Genomic DNA, 25,722 nt, shown 5'->3' on the forward strand with positions numbered 1-25,722 from the left:
GAAGAGAACTGTCAGGTGAAAAAGGGTTTCGTGCTGGTGTGGGTGTAGTGAAAGAAAGGTTTCATGGGCCATGGATGCTTTTTGTACTGATATTGTGTGATGTGCTGAGGTTGCTATGGTAAATTCTTGAGAATTAAATAGGAGAATGTTGATTTTTAGCATTCTTACCACTATGGAAGGTAGCTCTAGACTATGAACAATGGCTGTTCTTTGAACCTCAGTATCTGCTTTGTTTAAACCAGGGGATAAAGTTTAAAACACATACACCTCTGCCCCGATATAATGCGACCCGATATAACACGAATACAACGCGGTAAAGCAGTGCTCCGGGGGAGCGGGGCTGCGCACTCTGCGGATCAAAGCAAGTTCGATATAACATGGTTTCACCTATAACACGGTAAGGATTTTTGGCTCCCGAGGACAGCTTTATATCGGGGTAGAGGTGTAGTACTATTCTGGTCCTGTCAACACATTTCTCCCTTCCTTCTCTCCCCTATGTAAAATATTGTTGTTTTGAGATTAGACCCTGACTGTTTTTATTATGAATATTTTTCCTGTGAGGTATAGCTGTAAAGTGGATTTCTGAGCTATAACCTCTCATCTTGAGATCTAAATAATGACATTTCAACACTTTTTGGCACTAAAACTAGGACATCTGGCTGCATTAAGTAATACCCAACTAATTTTTGCAATCTCTTAATGTTAAAGCAGGAGACATAGCGGTTAGGTGGGTGTCGGGAATTGGAATACAGTTGCATTGGGAGATGGCTAATTTACATTTTTACTTCAGCTCTCTTTTTTATATATATATGTGTGTGTGTATGTAAGCCAGTTAAAAATCTTAAAGGACAACTTCTGCTGCATTTGAACAACTGTCATGAATTTAAATGGCTTCTATGGCACTTGCACTGATACCTAGTGGCTTTAATAAAAAAAGTGTTTCCTGCTGTAAAGCTGCCAGAACTCATCAAAACACTTAAAAACAAGAGGGGGAAAAGAGGAGGCTCTGACGTATTTTCATGATACTTAGTGAGCAAAGCTAGAGAGCAGATTCTGGGAACACCAGTGTTCTTTGTCAGTGTATCTGTAAAAGGGTTACTGTTTTGACAGTGTGTCAGTAGAAAAGTGTAGAATGTCATAACGAGCAGCTCAGATGCCGCTGTTCTATACTGATAGATGATTTTTGTTTGTTCTTTTGTTTAATAGGTCTGGAGTTTTGTTCTCTTAATCAGGGTGGATTTGATTTAAATCACTAGTCAGTAAGACTCAAATCATGGATTTCTACATAAAAGTGCATTCTTGTTGGTTGTTATAACCTTAACACACATTTTTCACGACTCGGAGATAGATGTAGGTTCCATTTTTAGAAGGTACACACTATACATTTTTAAAGTGATTTATTTTGAAAAACAGATTAGTTTTACAGCTATATCAGAAAATGAATGATTGTTTGGTTATTTCATTTACCAAAGGTAATTGAAGTAGATATTTATGAAGTCATTGGGAGGTGAACTATCTCCAGTTCAACAAGTTAATCATTAATATTTGGAGGATTTTCTTGCCATGCTGTATTAGGAGAAGAACATCACCAGACAGACATTTAAATTGTTTTATTTAACTAAAACAACAATGTTATGTATTCTGGATTTTTTTCTTCAACAACAAACACATAATATTTTAACAAAACAAGCATATGAAATTTTGAATTGAGTTAAATGTTCAAGGTTTTTAAAATCCGGTTTGTTTTTGTTAAAATTGTTTTTAACTAAAATGGTTAAATGAAATATTTAAAAAACAAAAACAAAAATTAAATCGACTGTCTCAGCCAGGTTAACATGAGAAACTTAAAATACTGGCTTCTGCAGCTAACAGTCGTCTTCACCTTCGTTTTCCTGTTATTTCATAATCTGGAAAAGAAGAACAAGCTTTCCTGCTTTTTCAGGTCCCAAACGATTTCTCAATTTGGAATGAATTAGTCCAAAGGAAGAAAATATTCTTTCTACACCAGCAGAAGAAGCTACTGCTGTTAAAAGTGAGATTATCACTTCAACAGTCTCTGAATACAAGTGCTTAAGTGACTTCCTCCAATTCACTGGTGTGACTTTCTTTAAAACATCATCAGCAAATATTTCTTTCTTGAATGGTTCACCCTTCCCTCTGAAGTTTATTATAGTTGGCATTATGGAAGGATGAGTGCTAGATGTCCATGTCATAGCCATCTCCTCTTCTTCAGCAGTTAAGGTTTGACCTGGTACCGAGTATTGAGAATATTTTCAAGAAAATGAGCTGGAGACAGTGCTTGTCCCATTCATTTTTTTAATGTTTGTAATTTAACTCTGTCATTGCATATTTCTCTTTTTAAGATCTCACTCAATTCCTTCCAGATTTCAACAGTGTCAGCAATAAAACAGCTGTTTCCCTCCATTTTGTTCAAGGCTACAGAAATAGGCTTCAGGGTACTCAGCACGTGTTCAACATTTCTTTTAAGCTCAATGTTGAGAACTTTGGCTGTGACAATGCCATCTATTTTTTCACGATTTTGTTCACAAACTGTCATCAGTTCTTGATATAGTGCTCAAAACAGTCCACTACTGAGTTCCATCGCACGTCTTGTGGGAGAGTTAGCTTGGTTCCTCCCACTTTTTTCAGAGCAGCTGCTGCAAAGTGGTTGTTATGGAAGTATTTTGCAATTTCAATAACATTAGCCTTTATTTCTGGAACACTGACGTCGTTGGCTAGGAGGTGCATCAAATGAGCACTGCAACTGTATGTTATTAGCTTGGGACTCTCTTCTAAATAATTTCTTCTCATCTTGAATACATTTGCAGCATTGTCTGTGACCAAGCTGCATACTAGACATTTGAAATTTTTTCACAGTTGTTAAAGCTTTTACTGCTGCTACTTGTAAGTATTCTGCTGTGTGTGCATTTCCTGATGTATCAGTTGTTTCTGTAGGAAGACATTCCCTTCTGTTGTCACACAAGCTCATACAATAGGATCACTGTGGACATTGCTACACCCATCAAGACTCAGGTTAACAATTTCCTCTTCTAGACCTTTTGCACACTGCTCAATTTCTCTTTCATACACTTTATCCAGTAATTTGCCTGCGACATCTGCTCTGTTGGGTGGACTGTATCCTGGTCTTAATGACTGAACCATGTTAATGAAGTGTGGGTTCTCAATCATAGGGAAAGGAGAGTTTGTTGCATAAACAAACCGGGCAATTTTTTCATCAATTACCTCGTTTTGTAATCTGCTGGTTCTTATCACAAATTTATCTATGATTGTTTCTGGATGATGGAGATTTTTTTCTTTTCTTTTTGCTACAGGTGATATACTATGGCTATGTGACATACATGATGTTACTGAAACACTATCATTGGCAGATAACTCTGAAACTATAGAAAACGATGGTGATCTTGAAGGTGGATAGTCTTCAGAATCCTGTCTGTTGAGGATGGATTCTCCTAAACAAAATAAGTCAATGCAGTTATTTAATTATTATTACCATACTGCTCATTTAGTATTACTCATTGCAATCATTGACATTCAGTACCCCACTACTTTAAAGGTGAAATTGTAAAAGGAAGATCTGCCTATTTCAGCTATTTATTTTTTTATCACAACTGCATCTAAAATGATAGTACCATAGAGTAACAACTATATTTTTTGCTCAAACATGAGAATTCAAGAATAATCCAGAAGGAAGACAGGCAGTCCTTAAGAAGTATGAAATAAAAAAGTTAACCAACCTGAAAATCCTGCATGTTCAGACATGTTCCTTTCATCATCTTCAACGCAGCTTCTTCCTGAGAAGGAACACTTCTCATGATGTTGTTTCATTCGGGCAACCAGGCGTTGCATTTCTTTGTTGCATTGTTTGCATTTTGCACACATGCCTGTCTTACCCACAGGTAGAGGAACTTCATTAAAATATTCCCAAACTGGGCCTCTTACAGCCTGCTGCCATTATAGATTTTCCCCCCAGTGAGAGAATGGTATGATCTCAGATCAATGAAGGCTATACTCAGAAAGACCTCAAGACTTCTGGAATATGCTGCTTTTGTTTCTACTGCCTGTCCCTCCCTTCTCACATTTATCTCCAGACTTCTTCTTCTTGTCCAGATCTATTCTTCTATTCATTGAACTTTTTGAAATTTTTCACTTTTAGAGAGAGGTAAGGGATTGACTCTGTGTACACAAATTTGCAGAGGGACAATAGGGTTGAGGTCTGTTATTTTTCACCTCTATATATTATTTATTTAAAAACATTTTTGCGGTTAACAAGCATGTTATCTCTGGAGAGACAAATCCACAATTTGAGAACTGCAAAACTAAGCATCTCTGATGGTATCTTCTAGACTGAGCACTGAGTCCCATTGGGTAGATAGAAAGATTAACCTAAATAATCTGTAGAAGCCCCTGGAACCTCATAAAATTGGGTCCCTAATCCATGAACTATTGGAACTCATTTACAAAACTTTCTTAAACATTACATGGATATATTGTCTCATACTATAGAATTAAAATGTATAATCCCTATTCCATGATGAGAGATCTTTGAGCTATAATGTATCTTAATTAAAACTATCTTTAGATAGGTTTTTCCTCAAAAAGCATTTTATAAAAAAATTGGATTTAAATAAAAAAAATTCCGATTTAAAAAAAATAATTGATTTTTATCCACCCTGCTCTTAATATGATGTAATTCAGAAGCTGCTAGATGTTAAATTTGGTGTGGTTTCTTCCTTTTAAAAACGTACTTTTGATCTTAGCAGATGCAGAAATGCTTTACAAGTTGAAAAAAGGCTATATGTGCTCTACACAGGGCTCCCATTATCCCTTACTGAAATGCAGCCTCCTGTGGTGTGAAAAGCAGTAGTTGTTGAACAGAGCACAAGTGATGTAAAACAACCATTTAGGACAGCATGTCATGAAGAGTGCTGTATCCAATTGATACTGCATAGGGGAGGCAAAACAGAGCTGCCAGAAATGAAATTGGCCAGGGCACTGGGATACCTTCCCTGTATTAATAAAAAGAGACATGGGTTCTTTAGTTACTGGAAATGTTCCAGGGCTTTGGTTTTATGTCTGACCTGACAGATTTGGAAAGTATGGAGATTACTTCTAGATCTTGTAAATATGCTGGCAAAACTGAATAGTGTATTAGGATTAAGGACTAGATCATAGCACTAGATTGCGTTTAAAAAAAGGATTTTTGTTACCTCACCTAATTCTGAAAGATATTTTTCAGAGGGTTTGATTTTGTGTGTGTGTGTGAGTGAGTTTCTCATAAACAGTGCCATGGAGTTAAGCCAGTTTGGCTTGCAAAGTGCTGCTTGAGGTTTCCCCATTTTAGAGACTAAATGCAATTCATGGTATCAGGTTAGATTTGAGTGCATTCGAAACCAAGATTAGTTTGTAGCAGCTGAAGTGCGTACAGCCTACTCCTATAGGAGGTAACTTGTTATAATGGAGATTCTCAAGACTCTGCAAGCTTCCATTTGCACCTCTGCAGTTCCTGTTGGTTCCTGTGAAAAATCTCCACATTTCAGAAACCCAGGTTAGGTGAGATCGGCTTCAACTGCATTTCCTTGAATAGAGCCAACTCTGAAAAGACACACTTTTCTAGACAACCAGAACAGTTAAACTGAGCCCTTTGTGGCAGGCTGATTTTTTTTTTTCTTATATTCAAAGTGTCAAGGTCTGCTCCTGCATCTCTAGAAGATTATGGGCATGGCTACACTTGCAGATTTAGAGCGCTTTGAGTTAAACCAGCCTTCGTAGAGCGCAGTAGGGAAAGCGCTACAATCTTTCCACACTGACAGCTGGAAGCGCACTGGCGTGGCCACATTAGCAGCTCTTGCAATGGCCACAGAGAGCAGTGCATTGTGGTAGCTATCCCAGCATGCAAGTGGCTGCAACGTGCTTTTCAAATGAGGTGGGGGTGGGGTGGAGTGTGTTGTGTGTATGTGGGGGGAGAGAGAGTGGGTTTTTGGGGGCTGAGAGCATGTCCGGCAGCTGTTTTTGAAGTTCAGGCAGCAACAGCCCCCCCCCCCCCCGTCTCTCTCTCACACATGCAGCATTCCACAGTAATGGTTGCTTTGTCTCGGAGCAGATAAGCATTCCGGCTGTCAGAAATGGAGCTTTCAAAGGGTATATCTGCATTCCTGCAGTGATTACAAAACAATGGCAAGAGTGGCCACTTGACTTAAGGGGATTATTAAATACAGAGCACAGTAATACAACACCTCATCCACGCTGGCGCTGTGGCATTATTTCACTCGCTGAGATGGAGTACCAGCAGCGCTGTAGCCGCGGAGTCAGAGCGCTTTACATGCCTTGCCAGTGTGGATGGGTAGTGAGCTAGGGCGCCCGGGGCTCCTTTATTGCGCTGTAACTCGCAAGTGTAGCCAAGCCTTAAGAAAGGAGGGAATGTTGCTTAGTTTGACTTAGTTTGCTAATGCCCTGTTTTGGTCATAGTGCCTTCCAACTGTTGTAACAGCACAAATATGCAGTTTTGCGATTGCAAATTATCCGGAATGTATATTACTTCATTTACATAGCACTTCTTAAAATACCATGCATACATTACTGCTTATGTCCTTCCAGTTCATAAATTGTAAACTGTTTGGGTTAAGGGATGTGGGATTTCTATACAGTAATCCACCAAAATGTGGCGCTGTGACTGTATATTAAATAACTGTTTAAAGGGGGTTGATAGCAGTAACGTATAGCTCCTGTCATTGTCTTTCACTTACTGGGACAAACTTTGCTCTCTGTTACACAGGAGTAAATTTGGAATAGGTCCATTGGCTTTGAGTTATGCCGGATTTACACTGGTGTAACTGAGCCAGAATCTGGCCCCCTGTGTTCTCTTATACCACAAGCCACTTTATAATCTGGGTGGGGAGTGGGAACTCCCTGTTTTCTTCTAGTTTGTTCTTTGGGTCTGTTTTTTGCAATGTGTTTCTTTAGAACTCAGCTTACAGAACAGAGTCTGGTTTTCATTGTGCATCTGCTCTTACCCCAATAGTTGTGTGTGAGATCAAGTGACTTGTTTGAGGCTGCACAATGCACAACTGGCTCAGCCCAAGTCTGCCTATGTATTTGAATCCCAGATCCTCTTCATTTCTTGCTGTAACAGCTGAACAGTGGTTACTCATTTCTCCCTCCTACACACTTACTCTCTTTCCTAGGCAGTATGGTCACTCCAGGATTAATCATTTTACCAGGCCTCAGCTGACCTGAGTTATTTGTTTTAGACAGTAGCAGTCTTAAAGGGACCCTATCAAATAGTTTGAGCCCCAAACTAGACTTGCTTGAAAACTTGCTCCAGAGTGCAATAGCATCTAGTTTATAACATACCCATTTGTCTGTCAAGAAACTTTAAGTGCTGGTAACAACTGTGTTTTATACATACTGATATTCTTTGCTGGGGCAAAGCCCTCTGCAAGATGGACACTTGGGTCAAATTAGTTAACAAACCCTAATCCCATTACTGTGCTGCCTCCATTGATGACAGACAATGATGTAAACAGTGTGTTGGCTTGTGCTTAAGGGAAAAAGGTGAGGGAAACTTAGCATTGGGCATAGGGTTACCATTCGTCCGGATTCCCCCGGACATGTCCGGCTTTTTGAGCTAAAAATAGCGTCCGGGGGGAGTTTGTAAATGTCCGGACTCTGCGCCCCCCCCCCCCCCATGCAGAGCGCGTGCGGCTAACGGGGCAGCCGGCCGGATGGTGCCACTTACATGGGGCTCTGACAGCCAGAGAGAGCCCCTCCTCCTCTCCTCTCCCTGCATTCGCAGATCGCCTCCGGCAGTCTGGAGCTCCTCCCCCGCTCCTCCTCCACTGCTGCCCAGCGTGCCGGGACGAGCGGCAGGGTAAGGGGGCCAGAGGGACGGAGAAGGGGCAGAAAGGTTCTGGAGGGGGCAGTCAAGAGACGGGGCGGGAGTTCGGGGGGGGGGGCTTTCTGGGGTTGGGGAGTGGTTGGATGGGGCGTGGGAGTCCCAGGGGGTCTGTCTGGGGGTGGGGGTGTGGATAAGGGTTGGGGCAGTCAGGGTACAGGTAGGGGGTTGGGTCCTAGGGGGCAAGTTAGGATGGGGGGAGGGTCTCAGGAGGGGGCAGTCAGGGGACAAGAGGCAGGGAGGCTTAGTTAGGGGGTGGAGTCCTGGGGGGCAGTTAGGGGCAGGGTCCCAGGAGGGGGCAGTCAGGGGACAAGGAGCGGGGGGAAGGTTGGGAGTTCTGAGGGGGGCGGGAAGTGGGATGGGCAGGGGCGGGGCTAGGGCAGGACGGGGGTGGGGCTCCTCCTGTCTTCTTTTTTGCTTGCTGAAATATGGTAACCCTAATTGGGCATAAGGAGAAGGGCAGAAAAGTAGCAGGCATAGACATGTTGAGTCAAATTCAGATTGACGCAAATGAGTGTTGGTCTGTCAGTGGAAGTCAGTGAAGTGGCACCTACTTACACGACACTTGAATTAGGCCAGTTTTCAAGATTCTATGGCCCCAATCCTGCAAACTTTAAGAACATGAGTGCCGTATTAAAACTGTGGACTAAAGACCTACCTGCTGTACTCCAGGGGAGTATGAAATGAAATTTATGGTTCTGGCCAGGACTGAAGGCTGGCAAAGGGAATATTAAGAATTAGTAATAGTGACTGGAACTAGAGCTGCTACTGATGAAAGATGAATGTGCTGTGAATTGAGATTCTCAGTAAGTAGTTTTACGTTCATCTACACAATTATCTGATGCTAAGACTAACATTTATGGTGTATCTGTGCATGCTGTAATTGCTATGAAGAATTCCATTCCTTAGCATAGGTCTAGACAGGGAGACATCTGATAGTAGAAAGCTCTTAAAGTCCAGATCCAGTGGCTGGAAGGAGAAGCTAGACAAATGCAGACTAGAAATAAGGTAGATAAAAGTGAGAGCAATTGGCAACTTACTAAGAGACTTGGTTGATTCTTGCTCACTTGAAGTCTTTATAAATCAGAATTTCTAAAGATGTGTTTTACTTTATCAAGAAGTTATGGGCTTGATGCAAGAGTTGCTGGGTGAAAATCTTGGTCTGTGTTACACTGGAGGTCAGACTAGAAGATCACTATCGTCTCTTCTGGCTTTCTAAAATCTTTGAAACTATCATCCCACGTGATAAAATGCCATGTCCACTAGTTTTCCTGATATTGGTTAAGTATGAAAAATACTAGGCTTGCTTTTCCCTGTGTTTAACGTTTTGTTGCATTACCAGCCCCAAGCATTCAAACATCATGAATCAAGCCCCTCCAAAACATGAGATTGGCTTAAAATTTGTGACATTTTTAAAAAATGGGGTGGGGTAATACCTTTCTGGTCTTGGAACCTTTAAGGTTCATGTTTTCAAGTTTCTCTGTAACCATGAGGGCTAGGGCTAGAAATGTGCATTTTTGAGAGAAAGAGAGCTGACTCGCACTTAGTCAACTGACTCTGATAGCTGGGGCTTTAAGAAAAACACCAAACGTTACAATCTTGGCAGTAAAATCAGAAGAGTTGACAACACATCTTTTGATCTGTTTTTCCAGTATTTTCACTGCCAGTAGTATTTGTGGATCTTCATTTTTAATGTTTTATAGAGATTTATCCTTTTATAAATCACTTTTTAAAAACTATTGTTCCAATTACAGAATGTCTCATGTATTTGCCTCTCCCTCGCACCAAACAAATGACAAAAATAACCCCATTAAAAGTGCTTCATATCCTGGATCCAGTAGTTCTTTTGTTACTTCCCTGAAGTACTCTTAAGTCTTTGTTATACATAAAAGTTGTACTGCTTCATTATACGAATATAGTTTAAGTGGTATAGCCCCACAGTGTAGTATATTTGTACTTATACCGGTATAGCTGTTCCCACACGGGAAGGAGAATAAGCTATTCTGGTATAAGGCATCTTCATATTGGCATAACTACATCCATGCTAGGGGTTGTACAGGTATAACAATATCATTTAAAAAAATCACCCCACCCAATAGTTACACTGCTACAGAACTTTATAGATGTGGCCTTAGTGATCCTGCATGGTCCAGTAGAACCTCAGTTACGGACACCTTGGGAATGGAGGTTGTTCGTAACTCTGAACAAAACGTTACGTTTCTTTCAAACGTTTACAACTGAACGTTGACTTAATACAGCTTTGAAACTTTACCATGCAGAAGAAAAATGCTGCTTTTAACCCTATTAATTTATATTAAACAAGCACAGAAACCGTTTCCTTTCCTCGTTAAATCTTTTTTAAACTTTCCCTTTATTTTTTTAGTAGTTTAACACAGTGCTGTACTGTACAGTATTTGCTTTTATTTGTCTCTGCTGCTGCTGATTGCATACTTCAGGTTCCAAATGAGGTGTGTGGTTGACTGGTCAGTTCATAACTCTGTTGTTTGTAACTCTGAGATTCTACTGTATTTACTGCACTTCTCTCCAACTAGTATTTAATTGTATTGAACATTCTTTAACTTAGCTACAATATGGCATTGATTAATTTTGGTTGATAGAATGCTGGGAATTTTTTTTCCTGCATGCTTTTCCCCTTAAAATATAATAGAATCTGTTTTCCCCTCCTGTGTGACTGGCTAAAGGAGCAGTAATTAAGTAGATAGTAATTAAATTTAATTATCCAATTAAGACATAATTCCCAGTCACTAAAGCTGTCTGTTTAATTATAGATTTTTTCATTTAAAGAGGCATCTGTTTTGTTGGTTTTGGCCATCTTTTCAAATGGCCAAATTGCTTAAAATGGCTTAAAAATGGCAAATTGAATAAATTATGCCTTTTGTGAAATATTCATGTGTAATATTAGAAAAAAGAAGAGGGAGAAAGAAAAGAGGTGCTCTACAAAGCCTTTTAGGTCTAACTTGGTCAGAGTGTACAAACCTAACTGCGGAAACAAAATTCAAAGCAGCGTGGATGGAGGAGGTGGGCTGTTGAACGTGGGATTGGTCATTATCCATTTAGAAAATAAAACCATTTATTTAGGAGAAGTTCTTGACAGTTTCTGAATTCATTTACTATCTTGCAGGAGGTTTATAAACCCCAGAGAAAATACAAACGTCAGGATGGAGCAGAAGAGCTGCTAGATGAGGAGTCTAAGGTTCACGCCACACTTTTGGAATATGGCAGGTAAGTGGGTCTCATCAGTGTTAACTGTTCACTTATCCTGATGTGGTTCAAATGCTTTATATTGTATAAGCCTAGCAACCTAGGTTTTTGTTTGGAACCCTTTTATTTTCATGCAGACTGCTCCGGTTTAAAGAGATGTTGGATTTCACATTTTAAGTTTACTTAAACTATAAACACTTTGGAGCAAGGGCTGTCTTGTTGATATGTACAGTGCCTAACACAGTGGAGATTCAGTCCCTGAGTGAGGTCTGTTAGCACCACTACCATATAAATAATGATAGTTTATTGTACATGGTTGATCTCTGCACGTAAAAAAAATTGGTCTAGATTCCTGACACTTCTAACTGGGTTGAGACTTTCAGCTGTGATCTTTAACCAATGTTGCCTTTCAGGAAGTGATTTCTGGAAGTCTGAAAGAAAGGGGATTGAAGTGCAGTGGGGTTATCGTTTTGTTTTGAAATGGTGAGGATGTGGTTAATACCTCAGGAGACTGAATTGTGGCTATAGCATTGATGCTGCCTGTGTTATGCGAACGAACTTCCAGATGAAGAGACACAGCTAATTGAAATTAAATATTTGCAAATATCTGTTGCCTTTTGAAATCTTTCCAGTTTCTTATGAGATAAATGGGGGAAAACGTGTTCAGTATTTGGGAAGAAGGAACTGGAGTTACTAATATACTTTGTTTCCAACTTCTATTTCTAATATTTTCTTTTTCTTAGCTTAGTAATACTTAAGCCTCCCTTACTAGATGACTTTTCCACTGTGATCTCTTTCTAAGTTCTTCAGCTAGTGTTGAGTTTTATATCTTTTTTTTTTCCTTCCTTTTTTATCTTTTTTTCATCCCTCCTCCCCACTTTAGATTTACTGACTCTTTACTGTGAGTATTTTCCTTTTTGTTCCTTTTGACTTTTATTTTAAGGCAGCAATGGTGCCCTGAGTTGGAGCATGCTTTATAACATTTCCTCTCATTCTCTGTGTATTTGGCGATGGCAGCATGGACTAACTAACATTTTCTTTCCTGCCCATTGACGATAAGAGTGGAATAAAATCTGCAGTATGTTCTTAACAGAACTATTGAGGTATATTTGGAATGCAAATATGAATGAGAAAAGACTCTCCTTTCACTCAGCACACATGCTTGCACCTTTGAATGCTATACATAAGCTAACCAAAGAACATTATTTTTCAATGGATTTCAAAATAGATATTTTAAATATTAGCAGATTGGCGCGGAAAAATAAGTGTATTTGCCATTGAGTGTAAGTAGTTCTAATGGGATCTCTGGATCTGTTCAGAACACTACTCTATCATCACAATCTCTAGTGCTTCAAGAAATAAGATGCCTGTTGTATACAGGAACTCCTCACTTAAAGTCGTCCCGGTTAACGTTGTTTCGATGTTAAGTTGCTGATCAATTAGGGAACATGCTCGTTTAAAGTTGTGAAATGCTTCCTTCTAATGTCTTTGGCAGCCACCTGTTTTGTCCACTGCTTGCAGGAAGAGCAGCCCGTTGCAGCTAGCTGGTGGGTGGTTGGAACCAGGGTGGACCAGCAGCCCCCCTATCAGCTCCCCACTCCCCTAAGTTCCCTGTGCAGCAGCTGTCCCTCCCCGCACTGCCATGTGCTGCTCCTGCCTTCTGCCTTGCAGCTGCTCCCATAGACTCCTGCTTGCTGTACTGGGGGAAGAGGGGGGCTAATGTTAGGGTGTCTCCCCCTCCCCCCTGCTCCTGCACCCCACTTACCCCATCTTCCATAGAGCAGGGGGAACACACGATGAAGGGAGAGAGCTTCTAGGCAGTAGCTGCTGTCTCAGGTCTCAGCAAGCTGATTTAATTAACAAGGCAGTGTACTTAAGCCTGGGATCAGCTACTTAAAGGGGAAATGCGCATTTTCTCTCTCACACACAGGGTGTGTCTCTGTCTGCCCTCCCTCCTTTCCTGCTGCCTTGTAGAGTGTTGTGAGAGTTTAACTCTTGAGGGCTCAGTCAATTGCTAGTTCATTTAGCAGTAAGGCATTCCCTGGGAAATATCCCACCCTCTGACTCCTCCACCTCAACGAAGCTTCACAATCATCATCACTGTGTACCTGTATTAAATTGTTTGTTTAAAACTTATACTGTGTGTTTATATAGTTTTTTGTCTGGTGAAAAAAATTTCCCTGGATACCTAACCCCCTCATTTACATTAATTCTTATGGGGAAATTGGATTCACTTAATATAGTTTTGCTTAAAGTCGCATTTTTCAGGAACATAACTACAATGTTAAGTGAGGAGTTCCTGTATACAGTAGCTAATAATTCTGTAACGAATCTAACATTTACAAAAACTGTGCGCCATAATCTTGAAATGACACAGCTGCACATTTGTGACGGAAAATGAGTAAATGTTCCTTAGCTACCGTGTTGAGAAATCTTGCAATATGCTTTGAAACAACAAGTCAGTGGGAGTTTGTCCAAAGACTGCAGAATTTTGCCCATTCCTAATTGAAATATTCCCATGAATCTACCATTTTTAAAAATACCTTCTTGAATGAATAAAATTGCTGGCTTCTCCCTGAAGTTTTTGTTCATTTGGAAAACTTTGTATTTTAAAAGGGCAATTTTTTTGTTTAGTTTTTGGGTGGAATTAATTAGAATTAGTTTTTAATTACTTGTGACTTAAAATTCATTATGAAATGGTTACGTTTTTACTTTTATAAAGAAAAATATAATGTTACAGTTGGGAGTGACTCCATTGCATTCCATTAAACATCTGTCTCTGCTACACTCAACAATTTACTGTTGGAAAATATTCTTTGCAATGATCTAAGATAGATTTTTTTTTTTTTTAATGAAATACTAGTTTCTGCACTGGTTGGTGGCACTCTGCTGGGAATGATTTTGACTTGTGTGCTAGTAGATTCTTCCCCTCCCCCGTGTTGGTAGGACTGCCCATTTAAATCCTGAGATAGTTCTGATTTAGATCAGCAGATTGGACCCCAGCAGGCGAGAGTAAAAATTTCAGGAACATAAAATTCTGGGTAGATTTTTTTTTCCCCCATAGGAAGGTTTTGGTGCTCTTCCAGGCCCACTACATTTAAGAATCTGAATGGGCAGCTTGAAAGATGGAGTAAAACCAAGGAAATTTTCATCTTGTGGATCATCAGTAATGATTTTGGCTTAAATGTTGCAGAACATTTGGAGGCACGTTTCCTCTGCACCTGAGGAAAGAGGAACCAAACTGGTGGAAAGAACAGATAAAGCTGCAGCATAAGGAGGTTTAAACTAGGACTTTAGAGGAAAGGGCAAGTACAGAGAGAGCAAATAAAAATAGGGATGGACAGGCATTGAAGGATTAAAAGGTCTTGTAGTGGAAATGAGGTTTTTGTTAGATTCAGTCATGAATTAATGAGAACTCATGAAACAAAATATGCTTAAAATACAAGGTTTGTTAAGGAGCTTCAGTAGGAAATTAAAGGAGACTAGAGGCATGCAGTTTGCAGGGTAGTGGGCATGACTGGAAATTTGTTAGATTGATCGTTTGCGCTGATATTAGCCCCTTAATTATTACAGTATGTGTAGCATGCTGTTAGGAACTGAGGAAATTTAGGCTGATTTATAAACAGTGAAGGGAACTTGGAGAAAACTAGGAATATTGCAGAATTGTAGTGGATTAAGTATGGATATCTTGCATAACATATTATAACAACAGGAATATGTTATGGGACTCCTGACTGGAGAGAACCATTTTTGATACGGCACAATAAGCAACAAATGAACATGTGATATGTACAGAATTATGATTACAGAAGAGATCTGAAACTCTGGCGTAAACTGCATTGCATTTGATCAGAGAAGAAAAAGTTTGTGTGATCATAGGTCTGCATTGAACCTGCCAGCCAAAAGTGGTGGTAATCAGAGAGAGGAGAAAGATTAAATATATAGTAAAAGTTGTTGAGGAAAATGGGAAGCAGAAATCAAAGTTTAATAGACTAAGGATGACTACAAAAGCTTAAGTGCTAGCAAAGGGGCAAACATTAAAGTTTAGACTGGTATTATTAGGTATAATGTAGGATGATGTAAATTAAAATAAAATAAGCAGCTGTACTTAAGAATGAGGCACATTCCACAAAGGTGTAAGTGGTAACCTTAAATGTTTTAACTGCCATAATAGTATTGGAATGGACCATTGATCCCATTTCAACAAATACATATCAGACATAGTAAAGTAATTGAATCAGGCCGTCTCTACACAATACCTTAGTCCAAAGTAATTTGGGTGTAAATTCTAGTTCACATCAGCATCTTGCACACTAAGTGGCCCATGTGGACCCTGCTGATGCACACTAAAAGTTCCTTAGTACATGTTAATATAATCCTGTTTGAAACAGGACTACATCTATCATGTAGACTAGCCCTAAGACTCCTTCACTGCAGACATAGTAATTATAATGCCCATTTAGCCTTCAACTCCATTCCTTCCAAATGCCTGGAGAAACAGATGGGCATTACTATATACAGTTATGGCATGTGGCATAATATGGCTATAGACACTGAATATCTGCTGCCATATTCTCACTTGTCTTTTCTTCTGCTAGTCTTTCTGTGTTTAAAGCTCATAGGTTGGCCAAAACCCTAATCCGAAGCCCAGTGAAATCTTTCTGTTGAGTTCTGTGGGGTTTGGCTCAGTGCTTATATCACCACCCCTTATTTACATATCACAAATTAATTTGGGGGCAAAGGTTCTAATACATCCGTTTGTAGTACAGTATATTCTATAAGGTAGTGATCCCCAACCTTTTTGTGGCCAGTAGCACATTCATGTTTTCAGAAGAGTGTGGCGGGCGCCAACAATTTTTCAAAGCTTATTTTGTATTTGTACATTTAAATAATACGAAGAACATCATACACTGCTACCTCGATATAACGCGACCCGATATAACACGAATTCGGATATAATGCGGTAAAGCAGTGCTCCGGGGGGGCGGGGCTGCGCACTCCGGTGGATCAAAGCAAGTTCAATATAACGCGATTTCACCTATAACATGGTAAGATTTTTTGGCTCCTGAGGACAGCGTTATATCGAGGTAGAGGTGTATTTAATATTACATAATATATGAATCCAGAGAGAAGCCGCGAGGACAGAGAACACCGGCGCCCGTAGCCCCAGAGTACTCTGTCCCCAGCAGACGCGGGGCCCCAGCTTCTCTCCCCCGCTGGGCACTAGGCGGGCCCCGCACCTGCCGGGAACAGAGAACACTGCGCCTGCAGCCTGAGTTCTCTGTCCCCGTCGGGGGTGGGGCCGCGGCTTCTCTCCCCTGCCGGGCACTAGGCGGGTGCACATAAATGCCCCAGCGGGTGCCATGGCGCCCGTGGGCATCGCGTTGGGGACCACTGCTATAAGGCATGGTATATGCATAAGTTTTGTACCAGTGTAACTGTACCTGTTAGGAGTGTGATTTATTTCTATATTTATTGCTGAAGTAGTTATACTGGTATAACCCCTGGTGTGGATGCAATTATGTAGATGACTTTTATAGCTAATTCCCCTTCCCATATGGGAATAGCTATGCCTGTATAAAGCACCTTTAAACTGATATAAATAACTTCATCCAGAAGAGGAGGATTGTACTGCTTTAACTCTACCAGCATAGTTAAAGTGGTACAACTTTCTAGTGTAGATCAGGTTCTTAAGGCTGGGAGTTGTGTTGGCATAATCAAAGGTTGAATTTGACCCTGAAGGTACAAAGGTTGAAGGAGATAAGTGGGCAGTTAGTGATATCAGGGTTGTTTCCCACTGAGAGCCTTTGTTTAAACTTTTACTACTTTTATTCATAAGATGTTAGAAACGCCTTCTACAGCAAACACCACTTTAAACAGTCTTTTATCTCCAAATAATTTTTCCAGGAATGTCAAGCTTGTCCTTTCATACTTGTGTGTATATATATTTTTTTATTTTTTTTGTGGGTCTTTATAATGCTGAGTTTGGTTACTCATTTCTGACCTAATACCATTTGGTTACTTGTGAAAAGTTGTGCATAATAACAAAATACACTCTGTTTAAAAATGTGGGTTAGTGGGGGATAAGCTTTTCTTTGAGAAAAAATTAAACCAAAAGCCCATTTGTGTGTATGTATTTAGCGCTGTGAGGATTTAAGGCCTTGATATAGGAAAAAAATTGCAATTCAGAGAAGCGTTTAAGCATTGCACGAGTCCCATTCATTGACTTTAGTGGAACTTAAGCGCTTTCCTGAATCAGGCATATATAAATAACTGCTAAGCTTTACTTTCCTCCACCAATGCTTAAGCCTTCCCTAAGTAAGAGCATGTTGCTCTCCAGACATGAGCACTATAGAATGTTGATTGCAGCTCTATGGAATTACAGTATAGAAAGATTGGTGGGGAAATGAAAATTAAATTGAAAATATGCCATAAAGTCTATTTTATTGGGGCATTCAGTAACTAACCCAAAGGTGGCTTTTTTTCCTTGTGTTACAGAATTTACCTCTTAGTGCATTTCTTAGGTACAGAAAATTAATACAAGTGTATTTATGAAATTGAGAATGTTGGTTGTTCCAGCAACACATTTCTTTGACTTCTTTCATGTGTATTTTAGGAGGTATGGATTTAGCAGACAAGCAGGCAAAATGGAGAAGGTAAGGGGTAATATTGATTACTAATATAAATTAAGAAACAGTGTGGTCAAGGGGGAAGGAATCGTATTTTTTCTCTTCTAAAGAAACCTCAATTCTGGAAAATCTTGAAGGAAGGCTATGAAGTCAGCAGGCTTGTGTGTTTTGTTGCTTTTTTTTTTTTTAATTGCTAAATGAAACTAAAGCTCTGCAGCCCATGAAAGATATAATTGATTTCTACCTCTTTTTTTAAATTATCTCCCGACATTGAAAATACCCCTTAAAAGGTCATGTCAGGCTGCTTTCACAAACAATCTGTTTGACACAAATCCAATAACAGACTGCGAAGTCATTTGATTAGATAAAAATGTTTTCAAGCAATGATCACGCAAAGGATCATATGCTGTGATACAAATGTATTATGCTGTGCCATGAACAAAACATTGTAGGATTGTCCCTTATTATAGCTAATGTGACCATGCTTTGTTTTTGTTTTCGATGAAATAATCCTCTTACTGGTACTGTGCATATCAAATTTGTAGGGCTGTCAATTTAATCGCAGTTCACTGACGCGATTAACTAAAAAAAAAGTAACCGATTAAAAAATGTATTATGATTAATTGCAGTTTTAATCGCATTGTTAAACAATGGAATACCAATTGAAATTTATTTAATATTTTTGAACGTTTTTCTAAGTTTTCAAATACATTGATTTCAATTACAACACAGAATACGAAGTATAGAGTGCTCACTTTATTATTATTTTTATTACAAATATTTGCACTGTAAAAATGATAAACGAAATAGGATTTTTCAGTTCACCTCATACAAGTACTGTAGTGTGATCTCTTTATTGTGAAAGTGCAATTTACAAAATGTAGATATTTTTTTTTTGTTACATAACTGCACTCAAAAACAAAACAATGCAAAACTTTAGAGCCTACAAGTCTACTCCGTCTTACTTCTTGTTCAGCCAATTGCTAAAACAAACAAGTCTGTTTACATTTATGGGAGATAATGCTGCCTACTTCTTATTTACAATGTCACCTGAAAGTGAGACCAGGCGTATGCATGGGACTTTTGTAGCCAGCATTGCAAGGTATTTATGTGCCAGATATGCTATACGTTCATATGCCCCTTCATGCTTCGGCCACCATAACAGAGGACGTGCTTGCATGCTGATGACGCTCGTTTTAAAAAAAAAATGCGTTAATTAAATTTGTGACTGAACTCCTTGGGGGAGAATTGTATGTCTCCGGCTCTGTTTTACCCGCATTCTGCCATGTATTTCATGTTATAGTAGTCTCAGATGATGATTCACACATGCCATTCATTTTAAGAAAACTTTCGCTGCAGATTTGACAAAACGCAAAGAAGGTACCAATGTGAGATTTCTAAAGATAGCTACAGCACTCGACCCAAGGTTTAAGAACCTGAAGTGCCTTCCAAAATCCGAGAGGGACAAGGCGTGGAGCATGCTTTCAGAGGCTTAGAAGAGCAACCCTCCGATGCAGAAACTACAAAACTTGAACCACCAAAAAAGAAAATCAACCTTCTGCTGGTGGCATCTGACTCAGATGATGAAAATGAACATGCGTCTGTCCGCACTGTTTGGATAATTATCAAGCAGAACCCATCATCAGCATGGACGCATGCCCTCTGGAATGGTGCTTGAAGCATGAAGGAACATATGAATCTTTAGTGCATCTGACATGTAAATATCCTGCGACACCGGCTACAACAGTGCCATGCGAGCCCCTGTTCTCACTTTCAGGAGACATTATAAACAAGAAGTGGGCAGCATTATCTGCAAATGTAAACAAACTTGTTTGTCTGAGTAATTAGCTGAACAAGAAGTAGGAAAATATTGGAAAATACAGAAAACATCCATAAATATTTATGGTATTTTATTGCTTAACAGTGCGATTAATCACAAATACTTTTTTAAATTGCTTGACAACCCTAAAAATTTTATAATTTAATACACCCATAGAAATAGAACATGCTGCAGCACAATATTACTTTGTTTCAGTAACAAGATGTTCTTATTGATATAGATAATGCATCAAATTGTGAGCATATCCTGTTGCAGGTTGGTAGGAAAGCATAATATGGTTAGCGGTAGGGTATGTGAAGAACCAGCAGCACACCAACATTTAACTGATACATTTAATATTCAAGTAATATAAAAGAAGATATTTCTAACTGTGTGGCTGTGGGTAAAAAATAAACCAATCTGCAGCTATGACTGAAGTGCAGTCCATAAAATATGACCATGTCCCTTCACAAAGTCCTATTGGCTTTGTTAGCCAATATGTCAGAGTGTCGCCATTTGTCATCTGAATTAAGCCACTACAAGAGAGGGGACTTAAATGTTTGGGCAGAGTGATGACGTGGTGTCAAGAAATACAGTATAAATCTCTGGGGAATGCTACTTACCTTAACAGAATTAATTCTTCTGAAAGTGGACAGTCCCCCACATAGGTTTATATCTTTATATTTAAAATGTGTTTTCAGGTGCACAGATTTTAAACCACTACTTTGATCTAGATTTAGACTTTATGTATATTAAAATACACTTGTAAAAAATGCTGCTTTCTTATATTTGACCTGCTATACCATACACAGACATGGGGGGACTAAATAGCCATCAGTCTTACACAGGCTGGATTCCCATTAAACTCAAAGTGAGTTGCACTTGCTTGGGCAGGGCCTGAACTTGGATACTAGGCAGTATATAACAATATATTTCAGTTATTTAAATATAAAACTGAATTACAGTTTCTTCCTTGTTTTACTTTCATAACCCTTTGACTGCTGGTATTATCTTATCATGTAGCTATGTGGTATATTTATTTTCCTTAAATAGGCTGAAGACAAAAAAATGGTACTACCTCAAGGACTTGCAGCGGCAGGAAAGGCTGATGCCTATGATGATGACGACCTTCAAGCTGCTGAAGAGGTGTGCTATACATATATACACGCGTACACACACACACGCAGAGGGATTAGATATTAATAGCTTGAGGACAGTGTAAAAAGCACAGCATGTTCTCTTCCCTCTCTACAAAGAGGAAAAGTTCAATAGCTTAGCTGAGCAATGAGTTCCTTTCAGATAGGGAAATATGGGATAATAAACAGATGCACAAAAAGTAAATGTTCACTTAGGATTTTCCATGTAAAAACCTGGCCAACATTTTGTTTTGCAACCATGGAGCCATTCGTATTTAGGACCTGATCCTGTTAATGCCGTTTTGGGAAAGGAGTAGCTCAGTGGCCTCATCTCCCATTGACAATGATGGGAGCTGAGTGTCGTAGGCGCCACATGAACTGAGTCTTTACTGTAATCAGAGAACTTTCTGGGTGGCCTAATTTTAGCAACTGCCTCAGTAACATTAAGTTTACTCTTCTGTTAGGAGCATTAAAATAGAATGCAAATTGGATTGATTGGCTGATGAGAACTCTCATAGAACAGAAGTATGCTAAGTATTTAAAGGCCAATAATGCTAATTGTTTTGTTCACATATGTTCTCTCTTATCTTTCTTTTCTCATTAGCTTCGCATTAAAACACTGATGACTGGAATGGCTGCAATGGCAACAGAAGAGGTAAGCAATACTTAAATGTTGAAATTGTCGCTTTGCTTTATGTGCATTGATATATCTTAGCCATCAGAATTCAAACTAAATTTATCAGCAGAGAGAATCCCATTGACTTTATTGGGATTTGGGTTGGGCCCAAAGTGCATTGAGACTTTGCTAGTCAGATAAAAGGACTGTTGTGTAGTTACAGAGATTAAAATAATAGAGTTCTCCAATCCCAGGAGTCTGGTTTTTTTGCTGTATAATAAATCAGTTCAACACGGTTAACAACACTTAAATTACTTGTGCCCCTGAATTTCCTCTCTATATCTGCCATTGGCTTTGAAAGCTGTCATTGTTCCTTTAATATGGTTAACAGTTGTAAGTCGGCATGAGGTACTGAAATTATATATTAAAAATGGATACAGGGAAAGATGATTGAGCATGAGACAGTACTTTTCATAAGACTTCTGACTTAAAATCCTTCACCCTAAAATAATGATTGTGGCTTTTGCATTATTCTAGTGCTGCTTAAGTGGTTTCTGCAGAAATAATTGCATAAATAAACATACTACAATGCAACTGCCCTTGAAATGGCATTTAAACATATGAAGCCTTTGTGTAACTTAGACTTTCTCACACTTTTTTACTTTACAGAGCTAAGGTAGGGATCTGATAGGGTATTCCTCTTACTGGAAAAAATATTGTGTGCATTTCATTGCATTCAACACATCACATCTAAGATTTGATATCTTTGATATAACATAACATCTAAATGTTGCTTGTTTGCATTATTATCCTTTCCCTGCAATTGCATAGTGATTCTGGATGTATCAATAAACATGGTAAACATTCTCTGTACTATTTTGAAAATCTTGATACCTTTCACATTTTCTGATGTACCAAATGGACAGAAATTCATTTGACAAATGGTGGACATGACAGACTTGCTTTGTGATCAGATGCCTCCTTGAATTCTTCATCTTAGGAGAGAGATTTGGCTTCCCTAAACACATGATTTAGGATGAACACTATTTCACACACCTACGTGGCAATAATTTGGCTCAAAAGTTGTTGATCCAAATTGATTCCTGTTACAGAATGCTTTTGCATGCACAATGCAAAAATATGTATTGCCCAAGAGCTAAAGCACTTTGACAGTCTGCAAAGGTGACTTCAAATTTAGTTGAATTATTGGCGCTATGAAGGAAGCCTCAGTAGTTACATTTCTTCCTGGAGGGCATGTAAGAAGCTTCATTTGTTTACTGAGTTCTGCGGAAGATGAACTTCATTACATGCTTCATTCTTTTATAAACAGATTTGATTACATTAAAATAGTATTGTATTTATATAGTTCCGGGGGAGGTGCTTTACAAACAAACCTACAATTTATTACTACAGATTGTCCCAAAGCTTCAATAAATGCTTCTTGGTTTAATTGCAGGCCAGGTTAACAGCTAGCACAGTAGGTCAGATTGTTGGACTCCAATCTGATGAGATCAAGCAGATAGTGTCGGAGTATGCTGAAAAGGTATGTTCTTTTCTGGTTACATTTTATCAAATCATATTTGATCATTTAGGCCCCGATAAGGCAATTAGTTTGCAGTGGCTTCTGTAAAGCAGCATTTATGACAGTGCTAAATAGTGAAGACACGATTCAGGAAAATATCCCTAAGCAGGAAAGCATTTAAGCACGTGCTTAGGTCTTGTTGGAACTTGGAAGTCAATGCGAATTATGTGCTTCATAGCTTTCCTGAATAGGGATGAGCTTAAGCATGTCCTTAAGTTCTTTGCCGAGTTGGGGCCTGAATCAGCACCCTGTTCTGTGACTGAGAACAGCCATGGAACAAAGGCCCTGATCCTGCTGATACCTGCTTACCTGGTTGGCTTTAAGCACACAAGTAGTCCCCTGGGCTTCATTGGGACTGCTTATGTGAGTAAAGATAAGCAAGCGTAAGTGTTTGTGGAACTGGGACATTACTCTCATTGGGCCCCCATTACCAGTCATATGACTGGGTGCTGATTCAGTAACTAGCATTGTCAAAACCAAATCCTTGCTGTTTCATTAATCAAGGCAATTAGTTTTGTTTGTTAGCTCAATTTATTGTATTCTACTGGGATTGTTTTTTACAGTACTGTGAAAAGAAAATCTGGCTCTTCGAGCAATTAATACGTATAATACATCACTGCCAGATATGAGTTATAGGTCGTTCTTATGTCCAATAGTCTTCTCATATTTCTTCCTTTTCGTTGACACTTATGAGGTATGGCGCTTTCCCATTTATGAGATAAACCCTATAACTCAACAGAGGCTATGGCAAATTCCCTGCCTTTCTCTATTATAAAGGAATGGAAGAACAGAAGCCATAGGGTCATATTTCAATGTTACATTTCTTCTGTTCTGAAAGAAGGCTGCAGGACCTTGACTATTACAGTAGAACGATGATTAATAATCTAGAAAATAAGAACTGATTCAAGTCAGACCAAAACGTATCACATGTAAAATTGAATTTACTAGATATTACAGAACAGGATCCTTCCTCGTGTGTGTGTAATAGAAGAGGAAGTTGAGGGTATTATCAAACACAGCTCATTGAAGTATTAACAACTTCCCAATTTCCAGAAACCTCTATTTAAATCCCAAATTAAAGGGTAATTGGCAGTGACATCCCTGCCCTTGATGGAGTTGCTGTTCTTCCCCAGCTTTGTTAATCTTGTTCATTCTTGCCAGTTGTGATGTGTCCAAAAGCCCAGAAAGAGATTTTGAGAACTGTTTTTGCTTTCGCATGTACCATATTGTGCCAAGAGATAGGTGTTTAATAATAATTTCAAAAGGTGGTTGCATCTACAATGCCTCCCTCTACCCTTCTTAACTTTGAATTCCTCCCACTGTTTCAAAGAATACAGGTCGTGTACTCTCAATATACTTGCTGCACATTCCCAGTGAAGTTAGACTTATAAGTTTATTTGCCATGCAGGGTTGCCTCCTTCCATTGCTATAAGATGGTGTTTTTCTTTAAAAAGTTAAATGACTGGATTCTGCAGTCCCACACCTCTCCTGAAAGAGTGGGTTTATCACAAGGTTGGGGAGCCTCCCTTTTTAAAATCTTGACAGAATGTTGCTATGAAGCATATGTTTTTCCACCATCTTTTTTAAGGGCTGTTTGTACCAAATTAGGTTTGCTCTTACTAAGGTGTGAGAGATTCCTCTAATGTGAGTATGCCAGATGGTGCCCACTTCAATACACAGAAGTATTGTTTGCATTAGGAAAGCTTCTTTGCTGTTTCTTAACAAGGAAGGATAATTATACAAGTGACAGAACTAAAAGAATTTTATGTATTTTTTTAAAAGAGGTATTTTTGACACTACATGGATGCATGTAGTGTCAAAAATACCTCTTTTAAAAAAATACATAAAGGGGATTGTTCTTACCAGTGCCAGCACTGACTGCTGCCTGCAAAGTGATTACACGGTGAGAGAGTTGTTAAGTCAGAACATTGGTCAAGGCTTGCGTGGGTAAAAATGTGTCCATGTCTACAATCTTCTATTAGAAGCTAACGTGCACCATATAAATTCAGTTGGAATAACATAAAATAAGCATATTAATAGCTCAGTGTGATTAATAACTGTCACTGAAAGACTGTGTATGTGTTTTTTGTTTTGGTTTGGGTTTTTTAAATACTAGAACCTGAAATGTATGAAGGCAAGAAGAAATGCAATGTACTAACATTGCCTTCCTGTGTATGAAAAGCTTTAGGATAAAATTATCACAGATTATATCGAACTGTAGTGAAAGTGCAAAACACAACAGCACTAGTGTTAGAGTTCTTCTGATTGAACCTGTCTTGAATGCTTCACTTGATTTAGTTTATTACGAATGGGTTATTTGTAAGGCTATGTTTTAGTCACGGGTATTTTTAGTAAAACGTCATGGACAGGTCACGGGCAGTCAACAAAAATTCACGGCCCGTGACCTGTCCATGACTTGTACTAAATCTTGGGGATGAGAGCGGCCCGGGGGAGTGCTGGGGAGGTTATCTGCATCGGGGGCGTGCCTCAGGGGGTGATTGGCGGGGCTGGCAGGCTCCCTACCTGGCTCCGTGTCTCCCCGGAAGCGGCAACATCCCTCAGCTCCTAGGCGGACATACGGCCACGCATCTCTGCGTGCTGCCTCATCCATCAAGGATCAATAATAGAATTAGGGCTGTCAATCTATTAAAAAAATTAATCGCGATTACTCGTGCGATTAAAAAAATTAATCTCAATTAATCACACTGTTAAACAATAATAGAATACCGTTTATTTAAATATTTTGGATGTTTTCTACATTTTCAAATATCTTGATTTTAATTACAACACAGAATACAAAGTGTAC

The 25,722-nt window shown here is 39.2% G+C and overlaps 1 protein-coding gene across 1 annotated transcript in view; it reads left to right on the forward strand.

Annotated features, from left to right (window-relative positions):
• CCDC93 (coiled-coil domain containing 93) overlaps positions 1 to 25,722 on the forward strand; it is a 108,439-nt gene that overhangs the window by 17,501 nt on the left and 65,216 nt on the right. Inside the window, exons 7-11 of the mRNA XM_024224507.3 lie at positions 11,055 to 11,155; positions 17,751 to 17,790; positions 20,636 to 20,728; positions 21,323 to 21,373; positions 22,791 to 22,877. Of these exons, the coding sequence (XP_024080275.1) occupies positions 11,055 to 11,155; positions 17,751 to 17,790; positions 20,636 to 20,728; positions 21,323 to 21,373; positions 22,791 to 22,877 (372 nt within the window). The remainder of the gene's footprint in view (positions 1 to 11,054; positions 11,156 to 17,750; positions 17,791 to 20,635; positions 20,729 to 21,322; positions 21,374 to 22,790; positions 22,878 to 25,722) is intronic.

Source organism: Terrapene carolina, unplaced genomic scaffold (assembly GCF_002925995.2).
Source record: "Terrapene carolina triunguis isolate 2854851 unplaced genomic scaffold, T_m_triunguis-2.0 Scaffold62, whole genome shotgun sequence".
In the NCBI taxonomy this organism is placed as follows: Eukaryota; Metazoa; Chordata; order Testudines; family Emydidae; genus Terrapene; species Terrapene triunguis.